This window comes from Loxodonta africana, chromosome 13 (genome assembly GCF_030014295.1).
Source record: "Loxodonta africana isolate mLoxAfr1 chromosome 13, mLoxAfr1.hap2, whole genome shotgun sequence".
Classification (NCBI taxonomy): domain Eukaryota; kingdom Metazoa; phylum Chordata; class Mammalia; order Proboscidea; family Elephantidae; genus Loxodonta; species Loxodonta africana.
In genome coordinates this window covers 60,061,972-60,082,549 of record NC_087354.1, presented here as the reverse complement: position 1 = coordinate 60,082,549, position 20,578 = coordinate 60,061,972, and the positions used below count along the sequence as shown (strand labels likewise).

The window sequence follows — 20,578 nt, the reverse complement described above, 5'->3', positions numbered from 1 at the left end:
TGATCATACCACAGAAGAAAAAATGTCACTAAAGAAAATGTCAATTTACCTGTGTATTTGCCTTGCGCTTTTTCTTATCTGGGCTTCCTAGCTGTACACCTGGTCCTCCTAACCCATCCAGTCCACTATCACCACCTTAAAAAAAAATTAAAATCCAGATGACATTTCTACTTGTAAGTAAAATCATTTTATATTTAGCGATAGCTATTTTTTTTATTATCATTACCTGTTACTGTTTTCTATTTTTGTTAGATAAAAGCAATTGTAAGCTTTTATTATCTTTGTTCTTCATAAAGTTTTCCCCATACTTTCAGCCCAAAACAGTGATTCATCTCTGCTCTCAAAGTATTTTTTATTGTACTTTCAGTGAAAAAGAAAGTCTTCCTCCCACTCCTGAACTCCCCCAGGCATTTGGTTCCCTGTCCCTGAGGCAACAGTTTCCATCTTTCCAAAGACAATCTAGACAGATTCAAGTATAATATCCTTTTTGGAGAGTACACAAATGACAGCATAGTATGGCAAACTATAATCACTGGTCTGTATCTTGCTTTCTTATTTGGAGATCATTCCATGTCAGTACTTACAGAGCTGCTTCATTCTCTAATAACTGGATAGTGTTTCATAGCATGATTGCACCATAATTTATTAAACTAGTTCCCTCTCCATTGTTAGATATTTAGGTTGTTTCCAAACCTTTGCTATTGCTTCAGTGAAAATCCATGTATAAATGTCTTCACATACATGTACACGTCACACCTGGAACTGGAATTACGGCATCGAAGGTATGTGTGTTGTAATTCTTAGACATCGTCAAAATGCAAAACTGTATGCCAGAACTGGTTTTCTCACTATCAGTGTTTATGATCAAGAAAAGCTTCCTGTCAATCTAAGAGGTTAAAAAAAGGTTTAACAAGACAACTTTGTCCATTTTTCAAAAACTTTTTACTATGGGAAATTCTGAACATATACAAAGGAGAAGAAGAAGGAAGAGTAAAAGTAACCTCATATATCCGTCATCCACCCTAACAACCACCAATATGTGGTCAATCTTGTCCCTTCAACACCGCCTTCACTTCTCCTCCTCCAGTCCTATTGGGAAACAAATTCCAGACATCATATCATTCTATCTTTAAATATTTCAGACTGGATCGCCAAAAGCTAAGAACTTTTAAAAGAATAACCATAATACCATTCTTACCTCTAAGAAAATTAAAAATAAATCTGATATCCAATATAAGTATCTCATAATACTTGTTACGGTTTGTTTAGCTTGGGATCCAAATATGATCCACACATTACAATGAGTTGATAGGTCTTTTAATTAATAGGTTTCTCCTCCATCAATGTATTTTTTTCTTAAAATTTATTAATTGAAAGAACTGAGTTGATTATTGCACCAATTATTAAGCTATGGTCTTTGAGCTCCAAACCCGTCCTTAGTAATGCTGGGACCGAGACTTTTTTAAAAATTACATTTCTCCTTTGTCAGGCTCTTCAACAGGAGCACTAGAGGGATCCCAGAAAGGTGGCTAGGGGAGGTGAGAAAGTTTTTGCTCCTTCCTGTTTGCTTGCTGCTTCTGTCACCCCAACAACAGCCCTCACTCTGGACCTTGCTGCTTCTATGTCACCCCAACAACAGCCCTCACTCTGGACCTTGCTGCTTCTATGTCACCCCAACAGCCCTCACTCTGGACCTTGCTACTTCTATGTCACCCCAACAACAGCCCTCACTCTGGACCTTGCTGTCTCTATGTCACCCCAACAACAGCCCTTACTCTGGACCTTGCTGTCTCTATGTCGCCCCAACCACAGCCCTCACTCCGGACCTTTCTGTTTCTATGTCACCCCAACAATAGCCCTCACTCTGGACCTTGCTGTTCCTATGTCGCCCCAACGACAGCCCTCACTCTGAACCTGGCAGTTGTTCCCAGTCTCCAGCTTCCCACCCCCTCCCAAAACCAGCTTCAACTTGCCCCTCAGAGGTATCAGTACCAGCTGGGCAGAGGCCCAATCTCAGAGTCGAGTCCAAGCTCCACAGACCCTCTTCCAAGCTTCTCGGTTCTAATAACCCAACTTCATTCTTTCTTCCTTCAGCTCTCGGTTTGATAGTTGCTTCTTGCAGTTACTGTCTCCATGTTTCCTCATTTTCTCTTTCTGCTTTTTCACTCCTTTAACACCTGTTCAAAGAACTCCTTATAAGTTACATTAAACTGAGTGAGTGTGGTATATGTTCTCCTGCCTGAAATCTTTCTGATAACATCTGGATTTTGCTGATTTGTCCCCTTGCCACAGTTTAACATGCTCCTCATTAACTGTAAACTGGTAGTTGGATCTCAACTAGTGGCTTGATCAGATTCAGGCTTTGGTTTGTTTTTCTTTCTTTCTTTTTTTTTGCAAGGCTGTTTCACAGGTAGTGGTCCATTCTTCCATCAGGAGGCACATACTTTCTGGCTGTTTTCTGTGGCAGCTATATTAGTTTTCTACTGCTGCATAACAAATTACCACAAACTTGGCGACTTAACACAATACCCACTTAAACAGAAGAGGAGGGAACACTTTCTAACTCATTCTATGAAGCCAGTAGTATCTTGATACCAAAGCTAAAGATATTACAAGAAAAGAAAATTACAGACAAGTATCTTTTATAAATATAGATGCAAAAATTTCAACAAAATATTTGCAAACTGCATCCAGCTGCATATTAAGAGAGATATATGCCATGCCAAGTGGGATTTATCCCAGGAAGGCAAAGGTGGTTCAATATATAGAAATCAATCAATATAGTTACTAGGATAAAGGAAACAAACTGACAAACGGTTTTCCACAGCAGCTGCACTATTTTACACTCTCACCCTAAATAAATAAAGGTTACAATTTCTCCACGTACATGCCCATATGTGTTATTTTCCAGTTTTTTTTTTTTAATTGCCATCCTAGTTAGTACAAAGTGCCATCTCATTGTGGTTTTGATTTTCATTTCCCTAACGACTAATGATGTTGAACATCTTTTCATGTGCTTATTGGCCATTTGTATATCTTCTTTGGAGAAATGTCTATTCAAGTTCTTTGTCCATTTTTTAATAATTAGGATGTCTTTATGTTGTTAAGTTTGAAGAGTTCTTTATATACTCTGAATATTAGACCTTTATCAGATACATGATTTGCGAATATTTTCTCCCATTCTGTGGATGTCTTTTCTCCCATTTGTTGATGTCCTTTGATGCACCAAAATTTTTCAATTTTGATGAAGTTCAATTTATCTATATTTTCCTTGGTTGCTTGAGTTTCTTTGATTGATAAACTAGGTTTATCTAGCTGTAGAATACTAGTTTGCCTCCTTAAAATTTTAGGCACATACTGTCTTCCTCTGGGGCAAAAACAGAAACTTCCAGTTTAAACTAAAAGAATTCCTATCTTTTAATTCTAATTTGATGTGATAATCTCCCTTGGGTAGATGGTGAGTAAAGAACTAACAGTGAGATCCACTCCACCCCTCAAGGTCATTCATTAAAAATTTGATAGGTCAAGAATGACTAAACCTATACCAATTTATAACTGTTCAGTAGGCTATATAAAATGGACTGATGATACCAGATTAATAATTTGCATACAGTTTGCCATAACAGCATATACTGACATACTGAACAGACAAATGTGTTCTTCTTGAGTCTGGATACCTAGTCATACTGAGGAGTCTGGTAAGAAAAAGAGCTAGCAAGGCCTTAGAGGTCCAATAATAAAGTGGTTATACAAGTAAACAAAGGCACCAAACTTCAAAGCCCTGTCATTCCTAACATCTGTCATGGGTATGTCATTTTTTCATATTTCAAAAGTTTAACAGAAAAACATAATTCTTAAAAATAAAAATGATTATTAATAAACCAATCTCCAATTTCTAATCTAGAATATCTAAATTATCATTTCCTACATTCTTAATACTGCTGAGTAACTGTAATTTTACAATTACAATGCTGTAATTTAAAGATGGACAAAATATACTCTTAACAGTTAATATCTACCACCTCTGTTCATTTTCCAAAAATTTAATAATAATTACTATAAGATATAAACTAAAACTACGACATCTGGAATCATTTAAATAAACTCATTACTTTCAAGTTATCCGTGAGCAAAACCACCTAAATTCTCTTTTGAAAATTGAGTTTCATGATATTAAGTTTTTATTTACGAGTCTAACTTCTCCCTCCGTAAAACAAATCTTTATGCTCTCACTAGTCTCTGTTGTCCACTTACAGTTCATCTAGAGAATTAACCATGTAACACTTTCAGTGGCTCTGACTCTTGACCTTATTTGGGCCCTTCTTGGCTGCTACCTGTCATACTGGTGGTTCCTCTCCAGACTAAATTAGTCATATTAGATAAGATTCATGGTCATCAGGGCTACTTACAATACAAAATGAGAAAAAAAAAAGCAAAACAAAAACCACACCCATTGCTGGGTGGTTCCAATTCATAGCAACCCTACAGGACACAGTAGAGCTGCCCCATAGGATTTCCAAGGAGCAGCTGGTAGATTCGAATTGATAACCTTTTGGTTAGCAGCCATAGCTCTTAACTACTGCATCACCAGGGCTCTAATTAGAGTGCAAGCCACCAAGAATTTCTATGACTCTCACTAAAAATGAAGTGAAAGGTCAGAATCCAGAGGGGGGAATGTGGTAGTTTTAGGGCTATGGTGAGTGTTATCCTAACACTCAAGTTTACCCAGGCTGTTGGTACCAAAGCTTCTCTCTTCCTGCTCTGTATACCTGCTGCTGCTGCCTCTGCAGGGTAAACTACACCTATTCAGCAAGAAGCTGAGAGTTGTGGGGCACAGAGCCAAGGAAAAACACAACTGTCAAAGCCTATTACGACATTGTTCACTCTGATCCTTTCGGTAATAAACTTCTTTATTTTATCCTTTCAGTCCTGTCTGCCCAGTGCCCTCTGAATGCAGACGTGAGAAAGGGTGGTGGCAGGAATGGAACAAGCAGCCTCTGTATCTGTATTATCTATATTATCACTCTACATTATTCAATTGATCTCAAATAAGCAAAATAATAATCACATCTCTCCTTTTACCCTTTAACCTTCATTCTGATCTGGGAGTTGAAGTTGTCTCTCTTCTGACAGTCCATAGAAGGAGTCCAATCTATTAAATGAAGCAGTTTTTTTCCATTCAAAGATTCAACACATCAAGGATTTGTTTGGTATAAAATCAATTTATAAGTATAAAAATTATTTTTTCTATTTGTAAGTACTTTTTATTTTTGTAAAGTGTGATTATTAACTTTAGATCTTTTATGTATTTAAAATTTTAATTTCCTAACCTCATTTTGGAAACCCTGGTGGCATAGCAGTTAAGAGCTATGGCTGCTAACCAAAAGGTCAGCAGTTGAATACACCAGGTGCTCCTTGGAAACCCTATGGGGCAGTTCTACTCTGTCCTATAGGGTCACTATGAGTCGGAATCGACTCGACGGCAACAGATTTGGTTTTGGTTTTAACTTCATTTTATTTAAAATGTTTGGTTTATCATTTTTTACTGTTCTCATAAGTAATATGACCTGCATTATTTTAAAAATATTTTATAATTCTAACGGACTTGCTCATCATTATTCCAAGTCAGTTTGGCTTAATGACCTGTTCTATACTTACTAAAGACACAACCATGTAAAGTACCTAACACACTGCCTGGCACACAGTGAGCTCTCAAATATTAGTCTTCGTTCGGCTTTCCTTTAGACCGAATTATGCCATGAGCTGCATTTCTATAGTATTTATAATCCTATCAAATACATCTAATATCCAGCAGTGTCAACATACTCAGTGCATACTCAATAAATACCAGTTTTTCATAACAGCAGAAAAGTCTGGGATCTAATGTCAGTGTATTCTATCATTTATTATGGATGTGAACATCTTACCTAACATCTTTTTCTTCATCTAAACACATACTTTTATAATGCTGGTCTCTACCACAGAATGGAAATATTCATGAAACTAGGATGTGAACACAGTATTATAAAAGTTTCAGCATCTGTTAAAATGGCCTCATATGACCAAAATAAGAGTCTCATTATTTCCTTTTAGAATGCAAGGCAGAAAAGTGTCCATTATGTGATGCCCAGAGCCTAAGTCAATCTGGGGCATACAGTAAACAGTAAATTTAGAAGGTCCCCAAAATCACTCATTTAAGGTTTCAAATATTTCTGGTTCCTGTGACATCTTTACTCTTCAAAGTAATGATCTTCGTGCTACTGGGTCCACGGGGTTTAAGGTTGCTTAAAAAAGTAAAGGCTAGGAGGGTAGGTGGATGGCATGTATGTGTGAAGTGATTCTATACAATAACACCTCTAATAATGAATTTTTTTAATTAACAAAATCAGTAAAATTGTTAACAAAAAGCTTCAGAAATAATGGAGAAAAAAGCTGCAGCTATTCACAAAAATCATGTAGTAAACAGCTTCTATTTGTCTTTTTCAGCAAAACTGTGAAATCTGAGAGGTTTCTGCTTTTACAGTATTTCTGTTTTTCACTGTTTTCTTCTTAGAAGGAACAAATCTTCATTTCTGTTCTCTTCATATCCACCTCCAATCAAAACAAGAAAGAACCTGCTGATGGTCATTTACATTTATCGACTAATTAAATATACCTAAAAGGGACTGCAGATCACATTACTTAACCAGATAGTGTATTTTAGACCTTCTATTTCTGACTTTAACAGAAAACACTTACAAATTACTTACAATGTACCAGGCACTGTTCTACCTGCATTCTACATATTAACTAATTTAATCCTTCAAACGACTCCATAAGTATCATTATTATTTTCATTTTGCAGTTAAGGAAACTGATGCACAGAGATGTTAAGTAGCTTGCCAAGGACCACAGAGCTACTAAATGGCAGAACTGGAACAGGAACCCTGGCAGCTGGGCTCCAGGGTCACAGTACTGTGCTGTTCTTCAGAATTAGCAATTTTTTTTTTTAATTTTTATTGTGCTTTAAGAGAAAGTTTACAAATCAAGTCAGTCTCTCATACAAAAATTTATATACACCTTGCTACATACTCCTAATTGCTCTCACCCTAATGAGATGGCACACTCCTTCCCTCTACTCTCTTTTTGGGTCCATTCAGCCAGCTTCTCACTCCTCCGCCCTCCCATCTCCCCTCCAGACAGGAGATGCCAACATAGTCTCATGTGTCTACTTGATCCAAAGCAATTTTTATATTAGCAGGTGTATAGCAATTGGGAATAGGAATCCCTTGCTGTTGAGTCGATTCTAACTCATAGTGACTCTACAGGACAGAGAAGAGCTGCCCCATAGGGTTTTCCATGGAATGGCTGATGGATTCGAACTGCCGACCTTTTGGTTAACAGTCAAGCTCTTAACCACTGTGCCACCAGGGCTCCAGGAATAAGAAGGGGACCTGAAATCACTCCAACACTTTAAGTCTAATCTGAAGACAAACTTGACTTAGGCTGCTCAGGTTGCCTGGGGTTAGGGTGCTAGGAGAGAGCTTTGTTTACTCTTCCCAAGAGGTAACTCCTCTACACCCCTGGGGAAAGCAAACTAGGGAGGCTGATTACCTGAAGTTACTGAAACGTCTTTGTTAACATTCATCAAATTAGGTTCCAGAAATATTTGCTGAGCTTCTGGAACTAGGGGAATAAAAATAATAATTATTACCTTCCAGGGTCTCAAAATCTAGAGGAAACTCAACGTTTTATATATATTTTGGGGGGCAGGGGGACTCTTAATGTGACAAGTACTACCGTGACAGAGGTGAGCACGAGATGCTGAGGGGACACATGGAACTCCCAAAAACCCTGACTGAGGGAGGAGAGTCAGGGAAGACATTCTGAGAGGTTTCAGAGGAAGCTTTCAGGATGAGTATACCAGCAAAGGTAGGAAAAAAGAGGTCATATCCAGAAGAACACCTGAAGGCAAGGGAGACCGTAAACAACATCTAGAGTGGAAATGTAAGTACCTCAGGGCTGGAGCACAGAGACGGAAGAGAAAATTTAATAGAACATGAATAATGTGAAGACTAAGTGGTAGGCTTGAGCCAGATCAAAAAGAGCCAATATAAGAAGCTGGATTTTTATCCTAAAGACAATGGAAACCACTGAAGAGTTTTATAAAGGAGGGTAACATGACAATGAGATTCCACCTCACGCCAACAAGGCTGGCATTAATCCAAAAAACACAAATAACGAATGTTGGAGAGGTTGTGGAAATACTGGAGCACTTATATACTGCTGGTGGGAATGGAAAATCGTACAACCACTTTGGAAGTTGATTTGGTACTTCCTTAAAAAACTAGAAATAGAACTACCGTACAATCCAGCAATCTCACTCCTTGGAATATATCCTAGAGAAATAAAAGCCTTTACACAAACAGATATATGCACACCCATGTTCATGGCAGCACTGTTTACAACAGCAAAAAGATGGAAGCAACCAAGGGGCCTATCAATGGATGAATAGATAAATAAATTATGGTATATTCACACAATGGAATACTATGAATCCGTGAAAGTTTTTATAACATGGAGGAATCTAGAAGGCATTATGCTGAGTGAAATTAGTCAGTTGCAAAAGGACAAATATTGTATGAGACCACTATTATAAGCACTCAAAAAATAGTTTAAACAGAGAAGATATTCTTTGATGGTTACAAGAGGGGGGAGGGATGGAAGGAGAAGGGTTTTCACTAATTAGCAAAAAAAAAAAAATTAGTAGATAAGAACTATTTTAGGTGAAGGGAAAGACAACACACAATACAGGAGAGGTCAGCACAACTGGACTAAACCAAAAGCAAACAAGTTTCCTGAATAAACTGAATGCTTCGAAGGCCAGCGTAGTAGGGGCAGGGGTTTGGGGACCACGGTTTCAGGGGACATCTAAGTCAATTGGCATAATAAAATCTATTAAGAAAACATTCTGTATCCCACTTTGGAGAGTGGCATCTGGGGTCTTAAACGCTAGCAAGCAGCCATCTAAGATGCATCAATTGGTTTCAACCTACCTGGACCAAAGGAGAATGAAGAACACCAAAGACACAAGGTAAGTAGGAGCCCAAGAGACAGAAAGGGCCACATAAACCAGAGACTACTACATCAGCCTGAGACCAGAAGAACTAGATGGTGCCTGGCTACAACTGATGACTGCCCTGACAGGGAACACAACAGAGAACCCCTGAGGGAGCAGGAGAGCAGTGGGATGCAGACCCCAAATTCTCGTAAAAAGACCAGACTTAATGGTCTGACTGAGACTAGAAGAACCCCGGAGGTCACGGTCCCCAGGCCTTCTGTTAGCCCAAGGCAGGAACCATTCCCAAAGCCAACTCTTCAGACAGGGATTGGACTGGACGATGGGATAGAAAATGATACTGGTGAGGAGTGAGCTTCTTGGCTCAAGTGGACACATGAGACTATGTGGGCAGCTCCTGTCTGGAGGGGAGATGAGAAGGCAGAGGGGAACAGAAGCTGGCTGTATGGACACGGAAATAGAGTGTGGAGAGAAGGAGTGTGCTGTCTCATTAGAGGGAGAGCAACTAGGAGTATATAACAAGGTGTATATAAATTTTTATATGAGAGAGTGACTTGATTTGTAAACTTTCACTTCAAGCACAATAAAAATTTTAAAAAAAGAAAGAAAAAGGAGGGCAACATGACTGAATTGTGTTTTGGAGGCACTATGGCAATGGAACATGGTGGCCCTGAAGTTTGAGTCTACCTTTGTCATTTATGAGCTGAGTAAGCTGAACATGTTACTTAATCACATATTACTTAATGTCTCTACCACCAGTTCCTCGACTGTAAAATAGGGCTGTTGCGAGGGTTAAGCAAGATGATCCATTTAAACCACTCAGCAAAGTGTTTGGAAAGTACTCAATTCAATCCCAAAGAACCAGTCGCCATCAAGTCAATTCCAACTCACGGCAACCTCATGTGTGTCAGAGCAGAACTGTGCTCCATAGGGTTCTCAATGGCTGATTTTTCAGAAGTAGACTGCCAAGTCTTTCTTCTCAGGTGCCTCTGGGTAGATTTGAACTTCCAGCCTTTCAGTTAGCAGCCGAGCACTAAACTGTACCACCAGGGGCCCCAAGTACTTAACATATAGTAGTTATTTATCACTAGCAGTAGCAATGTGGAAAATGGATTAAAGGAGACTAAATGGGAGGCTAGGAAATCAGTGAGAGGGCTACTGTAATTATCAAAGAAATAAACAAGAACTGAATTAAATAAGTGGCTGTAAGAAGTAATAATCAAAGAGACTGGCAAGACCTGGACTAAAGGAGTAGCTGTGGGAAGGTCAAGGAGGCGATTAGCTAAAAACATATAAAGGAGACAGATACTCTAGGATTTGGGGATGTTGAAACAACGTTGGATGGGAGTGGAGGATGGGCTTGGGCCACTGGATAAATGATGGTAGTGTTCATTAGGTTAGGGGATATGGGAGAAAGTTCAGATTAGACACCTCATGTCAAAAACAATCCATTTCTCTCACCCTCATAAATCCACCCCTTCTAGAAATCTGTGACACCATTCTCACATGGTTTTTCTCCTAACTCTCTGGCTACTTCTTCACATTCTGCTTTCCAGCATCTTCTATTCCCTCCCATCTCCTAAATGTCAGTGTTCCCAAAGGGGCTGTTCTCAACACTTTTCTCACTTTTCAATCTCTTGGGTGAGCTCAGCTACTCCCAAGGTATCAATTAATATTCACCTGTTTACTGATGACTTCCAGATCTATATTCTGGCTTAGACTACTCACCTCAATTCCACACCATGCAGTATCTCAGAGAAATATTCATTTAATGTGCCTAAAACCAAACTCATTTCCCCCCACCCCCATAATCTGCCTAGCCCTTTCATGTACCAATTAAAAAACAAAACAAAAAACTCTTTCCTTCAAACTTTCTCTCACCAGCTCTTCTCCTCTACTTTGTGACTATATATAGTGTGCTTTCTCTCCAAACTTCACCCAAATTCTCCACGCACATTACCCCATCAAGATAGTCTATATCTTCTAGAAAAGTCTACCTTTAGTACTTTTAGGACTTCTCTGTATTACAATCTCATTCTAAAATACATCCACATATCTCTTGTGTCATTTCTACCTCTAATTAAAAGTAATCCATCTGAAATGAATGCCTTCAACTTCATTCTTCTTCATCTCTTAATTTCCATTTTCTTCCATTCACTTCTTTGCTCTAAGATTTCATTTGTATCTTTTATACTATTCCTCTTTCCCTCCTCTGCAGGGACTTACTTTATGAGAAGCTTGTCTGTCTCCTCTTTCCCTCCTCTGCAGGGACTTACTTTATGAGAAGCTTGTCTGTCTCATCCCCAACTACTAGGACAGTGAGTGCCTAACACATAGATATTAAAGAATATGTATTGAATGCCTTATTAGTTAATGAATTATCCTTTCTGTAACCTTTCTGGTTTCTCCTCTCTCCCTCTACATTGGCTTCTTCTTTACGTCTACAAATATGTTTTAAGGTTTTTTTTCAAGGGAGAAAAAAGAAATAAAAGACACATAAACAACCTTTCTCTTGACTCTCTCTCTTCAAGTTTTTTGCTGTGTCTTTCTGTTTACCACCAAGCTTCTTTTAAAAATGATTTATGCACCACACCTTTATCATTTATTGAAACTTCAATGCTTTGAAAATGCTAAAGCATTTCTGGCAAATTTTCTCAAAATTATCTTCTAAAAATTACCAGTGACCTCCGGGAGACCCCTTTTTCATCCCTCATCCTCCTTGCTGCTCTTCCGACAGCCTCTGACACAGGTACGCCCACTGCTCATTAGAACTCTTCTCTGTGAGGCCTTCCTGGATTTCCTTAAAGATAGGTTATATGTTCGTTTATCTCCTGTAGGTGATCACACCACTTATCATGATGCTTGTAACTAAACATGTCTGTGTCCCATACTAGACTAAAAATTAAAAATTTCCTGAAGACGGGCTATGTCTTATTAGCCAATGTCTTCCCACGGTCTGACGGTGACTGTTCAATAAAGACTTGCTGGATAAAAGAATGAATACGGCCATCAGATCAACACCTAATAGATGTCTAAGAATACTGGAGAAGGGGAAGCTTTTTTTTTTTTTTTTTTTGCTGGAACAATGATTTATTGTTTACTGAAGGAAAATTATCTGATACTCAGATCTCTGTATAAGTACAGAATAATATATCTACAGCAAAGCTATACAATCAAGTATTCCACTAAACATATAAGCAAACACATTCATGTTTGATAATGTCATTACTGCCTATTTTAGAGTACACTAAAACAAAAATCTAAACCCATCACCCTCGAGTTAATCCCAACTCATGGTGCCCCATATATAAGAGCAGAACTGAGCTCCATAGTGGTTTTTTGGCCGTTATCTTTATAGAAGCAGATTGCCCAGCCTTTGTTCTGCTGTGCCACTGGGTGGGTTCGCACCACCTGCCTTTTGGTTAGTAGACAAGCATAAACCATTTGTGCCACCCAGGGACAGAAGAGAAGTTCTGAACAAGATGGCAGATAGAATAAGGATGACAGGTGAAATTCTGAGGGGAAAGGGCAAGTGTAAGTAGTATGACGGGCTGTGGACAATCAGAGAGCAGCATAAAAATACAGATGAATTAATGCAGGTATTCATTTATTCACCTGACATTTACTATGGGCCAGGCAATTTAGAAAGACAAGAGAGGGAAACAAAAAAGATAACCAAGACGTAATACCTATTATCATGGAACTGTCTTATAATCAAGGGCTATGTCTTGGAGTGGCAAAAACTGTTAGAAAATAGGAGTAAGATACTTTGCCACTGAATAGTAGTTCTCAATCTAATGTTCAAATATCAGGACAAGTTTGGAGGACCACAAATCAGCTTCCTCCAGTCCCTGTACCTCTGCAATCTAGTTCGATCAGTGTTATTAATTGAACTGTGTCCCCCCTCAAAATGTGTGTCAACTTGGCTAGGCCATGATTCCCAGTACTGTGTGATTGTCCACCATTCTGTCATCCGATGTGATTTTCCTATGTGTTGTAAATCCTACCTCTATGATGTTAATGAGGCAGGATTAGAGGCAGTTAATATTAATGAGGCAGGACTCAATTTATAAGATTAGGTTGTATTTTGAGTCAATCTCTTTTGAGATAAAAAAGAAAGAAGCAAGCACAGAGACAGAGGGACCTCATGCCACCAAGAAAGCAGTGCTGGGAGCAGAGGTCCTTTGGACCTGGGGTCCCTGTGCTGAGAAGCTCCTAGACTAAGGGACGATTGATGACAAGGACCTTCCTCCAGAGTCAACAGAGAGAATAAGCCTTCCCCTGGAGCTGGTGCCCTGAATTTGGACTTCTAGCCTACTAGGCTGTGAGAGAATAAACTTGTTTGTTCCATTCACTTGTGAAATTTCTGTCATAGTCGCATTAGATAACTAAGACAAGTAACAGTTCTCAAACTTTAGTGTGCGTAAGGATCACCTGGGAATGTTGTTAAAGATGCAGAGAAATGGCCCAGAAATCCTGATTCTGTGGATCTAAGAAGAAGAATCTACATTTTTAATAAGCATCTCAGGTGAGTCCTATATTTTTGGTCTACAGAGCACACTACTGTAAATTCCTCATTATTCTAGCTATTATAATTTTTGCCATATCTGAGTTCCATCTGTATTATTTTCTTATTTCTTCAGATTACATATATATTTATATATATTAGATTTACCCTAAGCACAAGGATTTTGATGAGTTATATTTTTGTAATACACATGAAATAAATAACCATTAAAAATGCCTGCCTGTATACATCAACGGGTGGGAAATAGTTTAAGAAGTACTGCTAAAGCGTTTACGCCCTGCAAATACCAGGTCCTGAATCCAGCCTGATGATATAAATTGTAACAAAATTTCCAGGGCAGTAAAGCTCAGCTGAATTGTGCTTCAGAGGAACTCAGGTGAGTATTCCAGGTCCTTTTGTGGATTATAAAATAACCTCAAAAAAGTTTTCTAAATTAATGCTCTAATTATTAAGATTAGGTTGCATACAACTTATAATAAAACTCCTCCCCATACTGATTTTTATTTTAAAAAATGCTTTGTCTTTTATTCTGGTTCTTAACTCTCAGAATACTCTCAAACTGACACCTGAGCCAACGCCTAACCACTAAGGTGTCAAAAGCAGCAGCTGAAGCAAAACATAGATATATCTGTGCTCTTGGCTCACAATAAAATACCCACCCATTTTATTTAGAATTATACTTAAGACTGATAATCGAGTTCAAAGATATACGCTTGATATCTCTTTTTTTTCCTTCAACCTTACAGCAGTTTATAATAATAGGCAAAATAACATGGCAAAAATATCAGGGGAATAATTTTATCTCAGAAAAGTCTATTCCTTAAAGGCTTTGGCAACTCATAACCACAGAGAAGAGGGTTAATTAAAATAGAAAATCTTCACCAAATGAAAGGTTATGCTGATATTAAGCCTTTAAAAACAACATCTGCTCTAAATTACATTTTTGCATAAATAGCTAAGAAAATCAATCTCTACCTAAATACTCTCGAGTGGGTGTCTTTTGGATGCCACATGGTCACTGTGTTACAAGTCAGTTCTATGTATGTTTAATCTCTAGTCACACTGAATTAAAGACAGATGAATGACTGTAGTCTTTGATCTCTTTATTACTTAAACCAACTGGAAATTTACTTTACCACTTACTGATTTATAAAGCACTTTGGGATAGCCATAAATCAAAATCGTCTCGACAGCAGCTGGTTTTTTTTTTTTTATTATTATTTACCCTGTTTGGATGAAAGGATTACTACAATAGCCTCCTAACTAGGCTCCCTGCTTCAGTCCTTATTCTCTACAATCTATTCTCCACACAGCAGTCAGAGAAATCCTGTTAAAATATAACAGGATCCGTCAGATCAGTCACTCTTCTGCCTAAAACTGTCCAACAGTTCCTGATCTCAGAGTTAAACTCAAAAACCCACTGTCATTGAGTCGATTCCAACTCATGGTGACCCAATAGGACAGAGTAGTGAAGAGGACTTGAAGCACTTATTGATGAAGATCAAAGACCACAGACTTCAGCATGAATTACACCTCAACATAAAGAAAACAAAAATCCTCACAATCGGACCAATAAGCAACATCATGATAAATGGAGGAAACATTAAAGTTGTAAAGGATTTCATTTTACTTGGATTCATAATCAATACCCATGGAAGCAGCAGTCAAGAAAACAAAAAACACACTGCACCGGGCAAATCTGCTGCAACAGACCTCCTGAAAGTGTTAAAAACAAAGATGTCACTTTGAGGACTAAGGTGCACCTGACCCAAGCTATGGTGTTTTCAATTGCCTTATACGCATGTGAAAGCTGGACAATGAATAAGGAAGACCAGAGAAGAATAAATGCCTTTGAATGACGGTGTTGGAGGAGAATATTGAACTTACCATAGACTGCCAGATGAATGAACAAATCTGTTTTGGAAGAAGTACACCCAGAACGCTCATTGGCAAGACTTCATCTCACATACTTTGAATATGTTATCAAGAAGGACCAGTCCCTGGAGGACACAATGCTTGGTAAAGCAGAGGGTCATCAAAAGAGAGGAAGACCCTCAACAAGATTGACACAGTGGCTGCAACAATGGGCTCAAGCATAGAAACAATTTTAAGGATGGTGCAGGACAAGGCAGTGTTTCATTTTGTTGTACACAGCATCACTATCAGTCGGAACTGACTCGACGGCACCTAACAACAACACAGGGCTTCTAAGGAGCAGCTTGTGGATTCCAGTGGCTGACCTTTTGGTTAGCAGCCTGAGCTCTTAACCACTGCACCAGGGCTCCTCTCAGAGTAAAAGCCAGTCTTTTAAATGGCCTACAAAGCCCAACACACAATCGTCCCACCTCCTGGCACATTTCGTACTTCTCTCGCCTTGCTCAGTCTGTGTCAGTTACAACAGCTTCTTTGCTGTTCCTTGTACACTAAGCATAGTCTAGTCTCAGGGTTTTTGCATGTACTGTTCCTTGTTCCATAGGCATAGTCTAGTCCCAGGGCCTTTGCACGTACTGTTCCTTGTTCACTAGGCATAGTCTAGCCCCATGGCCTTTGCACGCACTGTTTCTTGTTCACGAATCTTAGTCTAGTCCAAGGGCCTTTGCATGTACGGTTCCTCTTGGCCGCACTGCTCTTCCCATGGAAACCCTGGTGGCGTGGTGGTTAAGTGCTACAGCTGCTAAGCAAAAGGTCAGCAGTTTGAATCCGCCAGGCGCTCCTTGGAAACTCTATGGGGCAGTTCTACTCTGTCCTATAGGGTTGCTATGAGTTGGAATCAACTCGACGACAGTGGGTTTGTTTTTGGTTTTGGCTCTTCCCACACATTATCTGTGCAGCTCTGGTCTATCACTTCCTTTAGGTCTTCGATCAAATGTCATCTTCTTCCACGCCAGCCCTCCTATGATGACCGTACTTACTACCCCACCACACACATGTATGTCCTATCCCTAACTGTGCTTTGTTTTTCCCCCTAGACTTACTGTTTACCATTCTATATGCTTTGTTTATCATTGTTTTCCCACTGTGTGAAGTTCTTCCTTGGTGAAGGCTATCTGCCATGTTCACTGCTCTATCCCAGAGCCAAGAACAATGTCTAGCAAATAGTAGATGTTCAATGAATATCTTTTTAATGAATAGTATTACTTCAACTTTGGAACTTTCAGCCTTAACCCTACGAAGAGCTGGAAATAAGAGCTGGAGGGCAGTCCCACATTTCCAGATGGCACCTGACATTTGTGAACTTGCATACAGGATCTTTTGTCTGATACATTGCTCCTGATTTTTCTTAGAAAGGCAGCAGTCAAATTCCTAACTACTTTGCAAAGAGGAAGCAAATCAATCATGTACAAAACTGATTTGATTCTTATCAATAAAGAAAACGCCTTCTGGATTTATATAGTTTCTCCTTAAACAAGGAGAATAACCTGAAAACGTGTTGTCTTTTGGGGGGTGGGGAGGGGGTTGGAGAAACGCGAAGGCCGGGTGCACCCTCTGGAGAGCGTCAACGCTGCTGCAGTCCAACTTACTTTTGGGGGGGGTGGGCACAACCTTCATGGTCTCTGCAGTGGGCGGCTTCTCTTTCACCCTTTCAAGTGCCTATTGTGCCGCGTCTTGAGAATGAGGTAAGGTGGGGAGGAGCGCGGTATGCAGGGTGCTGAGTGCGCCTCTAACTGCCTGCTGACAAAGTCGGCAAGCGGGGGCTCCGCGCGCCGTGTGCGGGCAGCGGGGGCTCCGCGCGTCGTCTGCGGGCAGCGGCGGCGCCGCGCGCTGTGTGCGGGCAGCGGGCGCCCGGGCCGCTGCAGCCTCGGCCGGCGCGGGCGGGACGCCGGCTGGCGGAGTTAGGCCCGGACGGAGCGCCGTGGCCTCCCAGCTGAGGGCACGGCCCCGCGTCCCTACTCTCCCCGATCCCCCCATCCGGCTCCCTGCCCTGTTACCTCGAACTCTCTTCAGCGAAATGGGATCTTTCTCCTGTTCCGCTGACATTACAGACCGCAAAGCATGACTCCCCCCCAGGCCGCGGGAATTCGGTCTCTTTGATGCGGCGGCGGCGGCGGCGGCTCCTCCTCCTCGCGGGGCCGCAGCGGCGGCTCGCCGAGCCTTCCAGCCGAGGAGCGGCCGAGGGCGGCGGGGCCGCGGGCCGACTTTGCAAAGTTTGGGAGGAAGACGAGGCCTCGCGGCGGCCGCTCAGCCGCGGCGGCTGGGAGCGCGGCCTGGGGGAGGCCCCCAGTGCCGGGCCGGCATGTGCGAAGGGCGCTGCGCCGCCGCCGCCTCCCACTCCTTCGCCGCCGCCGCCTCAGGAGCGTCTGACAGGGGAGGCGGGAGGCGGGCGGCCCGGCCCTGGCGGCGCGCACAGCGCCCTCTGAGGAGGAGGTCTGCTCTCTCGCGTTGCCGACGCGCAGACACAAAAGCCCCCGGCTGGAGCCGCCTGCCAAGCCCGCTCTGGGGCGGGCGAGGGACGTGGCGCGGCCCCGCGGCCTCCCCGCCCTGCTATCCCCAGCTCCGCACGGGGACGGGCTTCGGGGGGCGGGGGCCGCTCTAGTCCCCCGACGCCTCCCGCCGCCGCCTCGCGCCCCGCCTCGGCCCACCCCCCACGGCCGGCGCGCGCCCCACGCTCGGCCGGGCCCGCGGCCCTCGGAGCCGGCGGGGCAGCGCGCGCCGAGGGGCCCGGACCGCGGCCCTCACAGCCGGCGGGGCAGCGCGCGCCGAGGGGCCGGGGCCACCCTCCGCCCGCCAGGCCCGAGCAGGGCGCCGGCGGCCTCTGTGAGGAACGGCGCCTCGGAAGTTCGCCGCAGGCACGGCGGGCGGCTTGGCCTCGGGGCTGGGGACGTGAAGGAGGAACACGCGATCCGAGCAAACTTTGGAAGCGGGAACCGGAGCGGTCTTGGGTGGCTTGTGGAGACCCAGACCCCCGACTCCGCGGTCTGAACACCTGTTTGTAGAATGCTCCAGCGGCCCGCTTTGACTCGACTCTTGTGAAATAGCGACATAGAGTTAATGCCAGACGGGAGGGCGGGTCGAGCGGTGAGAAGACTGGACTTCATTTAGACGTTAAATTTCAGAAGGACGCCCAGTGGGCTTGTAGCTTGGATTTCCAGCCCTCGATTGGGCTGTGTGAGCCCAGACCACTTAGGTAGCCTCTCTGGTCTTTACATCTCTAAAGGTCTCTCCCAGCTCTGACGTTCTTTGTTGTACTTTTACGAAGTTGTGCTCTGTGTTACTAGCTTTTCCAATTATCCTACCAAAGAGAATCTGTAAGGCGCAGACTCTGATCTTCAAACAGGTATTGGGCTGATTTTGATGTCGGAATCGCCGAAAAGCACACATTAGTCATGCGAGGACTTCAGACTAACCACAAACGGGGGTCTCATCCTTTTAGAGACAAGACCCATGTAATTCATTCAGCTGCACAGTGTCAGATAGGACAGGATATAAATACGAAGTCAGAGTACAGTGGTAACACTCCGTAACAGACAAGCACTGCAGCCACCGAATCGGCCTGAAGACGGGGTACGTGTGGCCAGAGGTCAAGGGTACCTTTCTCTGATAAGTTTTGGGGGAAAATCCTGATTAGAAGACTCAGACTGGGATAAAGGAGAAAATGTCCCATACAGGAGTCACGTGTAAGAAGGCTCTCTCCCTTACACCCCACTAGAATGTAAGCTCCATGCAGACAGGAATTTTGTCCCATTCACTACTATCCTCTGTATCTAACAAACACTGGCACACAGTAAGTGTCCTCCCGCCCCCGGGTTTTTTGTTGTTGAATGAATGCAGGAATGAACAGATTGGAAGTGGTCCTGGGATTGGCTGGATTGAAAAGGCCTTGGTAAGTGTGATAAAGCAGAAGCAAATGGTATGATAAGGCATATTGGATCTTACACTGTATGTAGGGTTGTTGAGGAAGATGTGAAAGCACTTTGAAAATACCAGTGAATATGGAAACAGTTTTTATTATATATTGCTTAGTGCAAAGAGAGTGGTTGAGAAAAATTACTGCTAAGAGATTTTGAATTCATAGTAGTTCCGTAAAGTTAGAGTCTCAGAGAATATGTAAACCAAGAGAAATGAATTGGTCTCTCTCCTTTTTAAATTTATTGTGCTTTTAGTGTAAGTTTATAATTCTAGTCAGTCTCTCATACAAAAACTTACACAGACCTTACTATGTACTCCTAGCTGCTCTCCCCCTAATGAGACAGCATACTCCTCCTCTCTACCCTGTATCCCCCATGTCCATTCAACCAGCTCCTGTCCCCCTCTGCCTTCTCATCTCACCTCCAGAGAGGAGCTGCCCACATAGTCTTCTGTGTCTGCTCAAGCCAAGAAGTTCGCTCCTCACCAGTATCATAGTCCAATCCCTGCCTGAAGAGCTGGCTTCGGGAATGGTTCCAGTCTAGGGCTAACAGAGGGTCCAGGGACCACGACCTCTGGGGTCGCTCTAGTCTCAGTCAGACCATTAAGTCTGTTTTTTTTTATGAGAATTTGAGATCTGCATCCCGCTGTTCTCCTGCTCCATCAGGGATTTTCTATTGTGTTCCCTGTCAGGTCACTCATCGGTGGTAGCTGGGCACGGTCTAGTTCTTCCGATTTCAGGCTGATGTAGTCTCTGGTTTATGTGGCCCTTTCTGTCTCCTGGGCTCCTACTTACCTTGTGTCTTGGGTGTTTTTCATTCTCCTTTGCTCTAGGTGGATCGAGTCCAACTGATGCATCTTAGATGGCCGCTTGCTAGCATTTAAGGAATTGGTCTCTTTTTAATGATTTATTAAGAATAAAAAAACCATTTTACTCAGCTGTGATTATTTAGATCAGCTTGATTTCCAAATCCCAATTGGTTGCTTGCTACATATCAGAATTACTGGGACAGCATTCTAAAAATTCAGATTCCCATGCCTGCCTCAGATTTACTGAAGCAGAATCTCTGGAATGAGACCTTGAAATCTGTCTTTAATACTTTTTACGTTATTCAAGAGCAATAAGTATAGTGCAGATTTGGTGACCT

General features: G+C 42.0%; 1 protein-coding gene across 1 annotated transcript in view; it reads right to left on the bottom strand.

Moving 5' to 3' along the window:
* The window catches only part of PYGO1 (pygopus family PHD finger 1), a 36,910-nt gene extending 19,145 nt beyond the window's left edge, over positions 1-17,765 (bottom strand). Inside the window, exons 1-2 of the mRNA XM_064267525.1 lie at positions 17,516-17,765; positions 50-135 (exon numbers count right to left, since the gene is read on the bottom strand). Coding sequence (XP_064123595.1) covers positions 50-135; positions 17,516-17,564 — 135 coding nt within the window. The 5' untranslated portion in view covers positions 17,565-17,765. The remainder of the gene's footprint in view (positions 1-49; positions 136-17,515) is intronic.
* Positions 17,766-20,578: the final 2,813 nt, after the last annotated feature.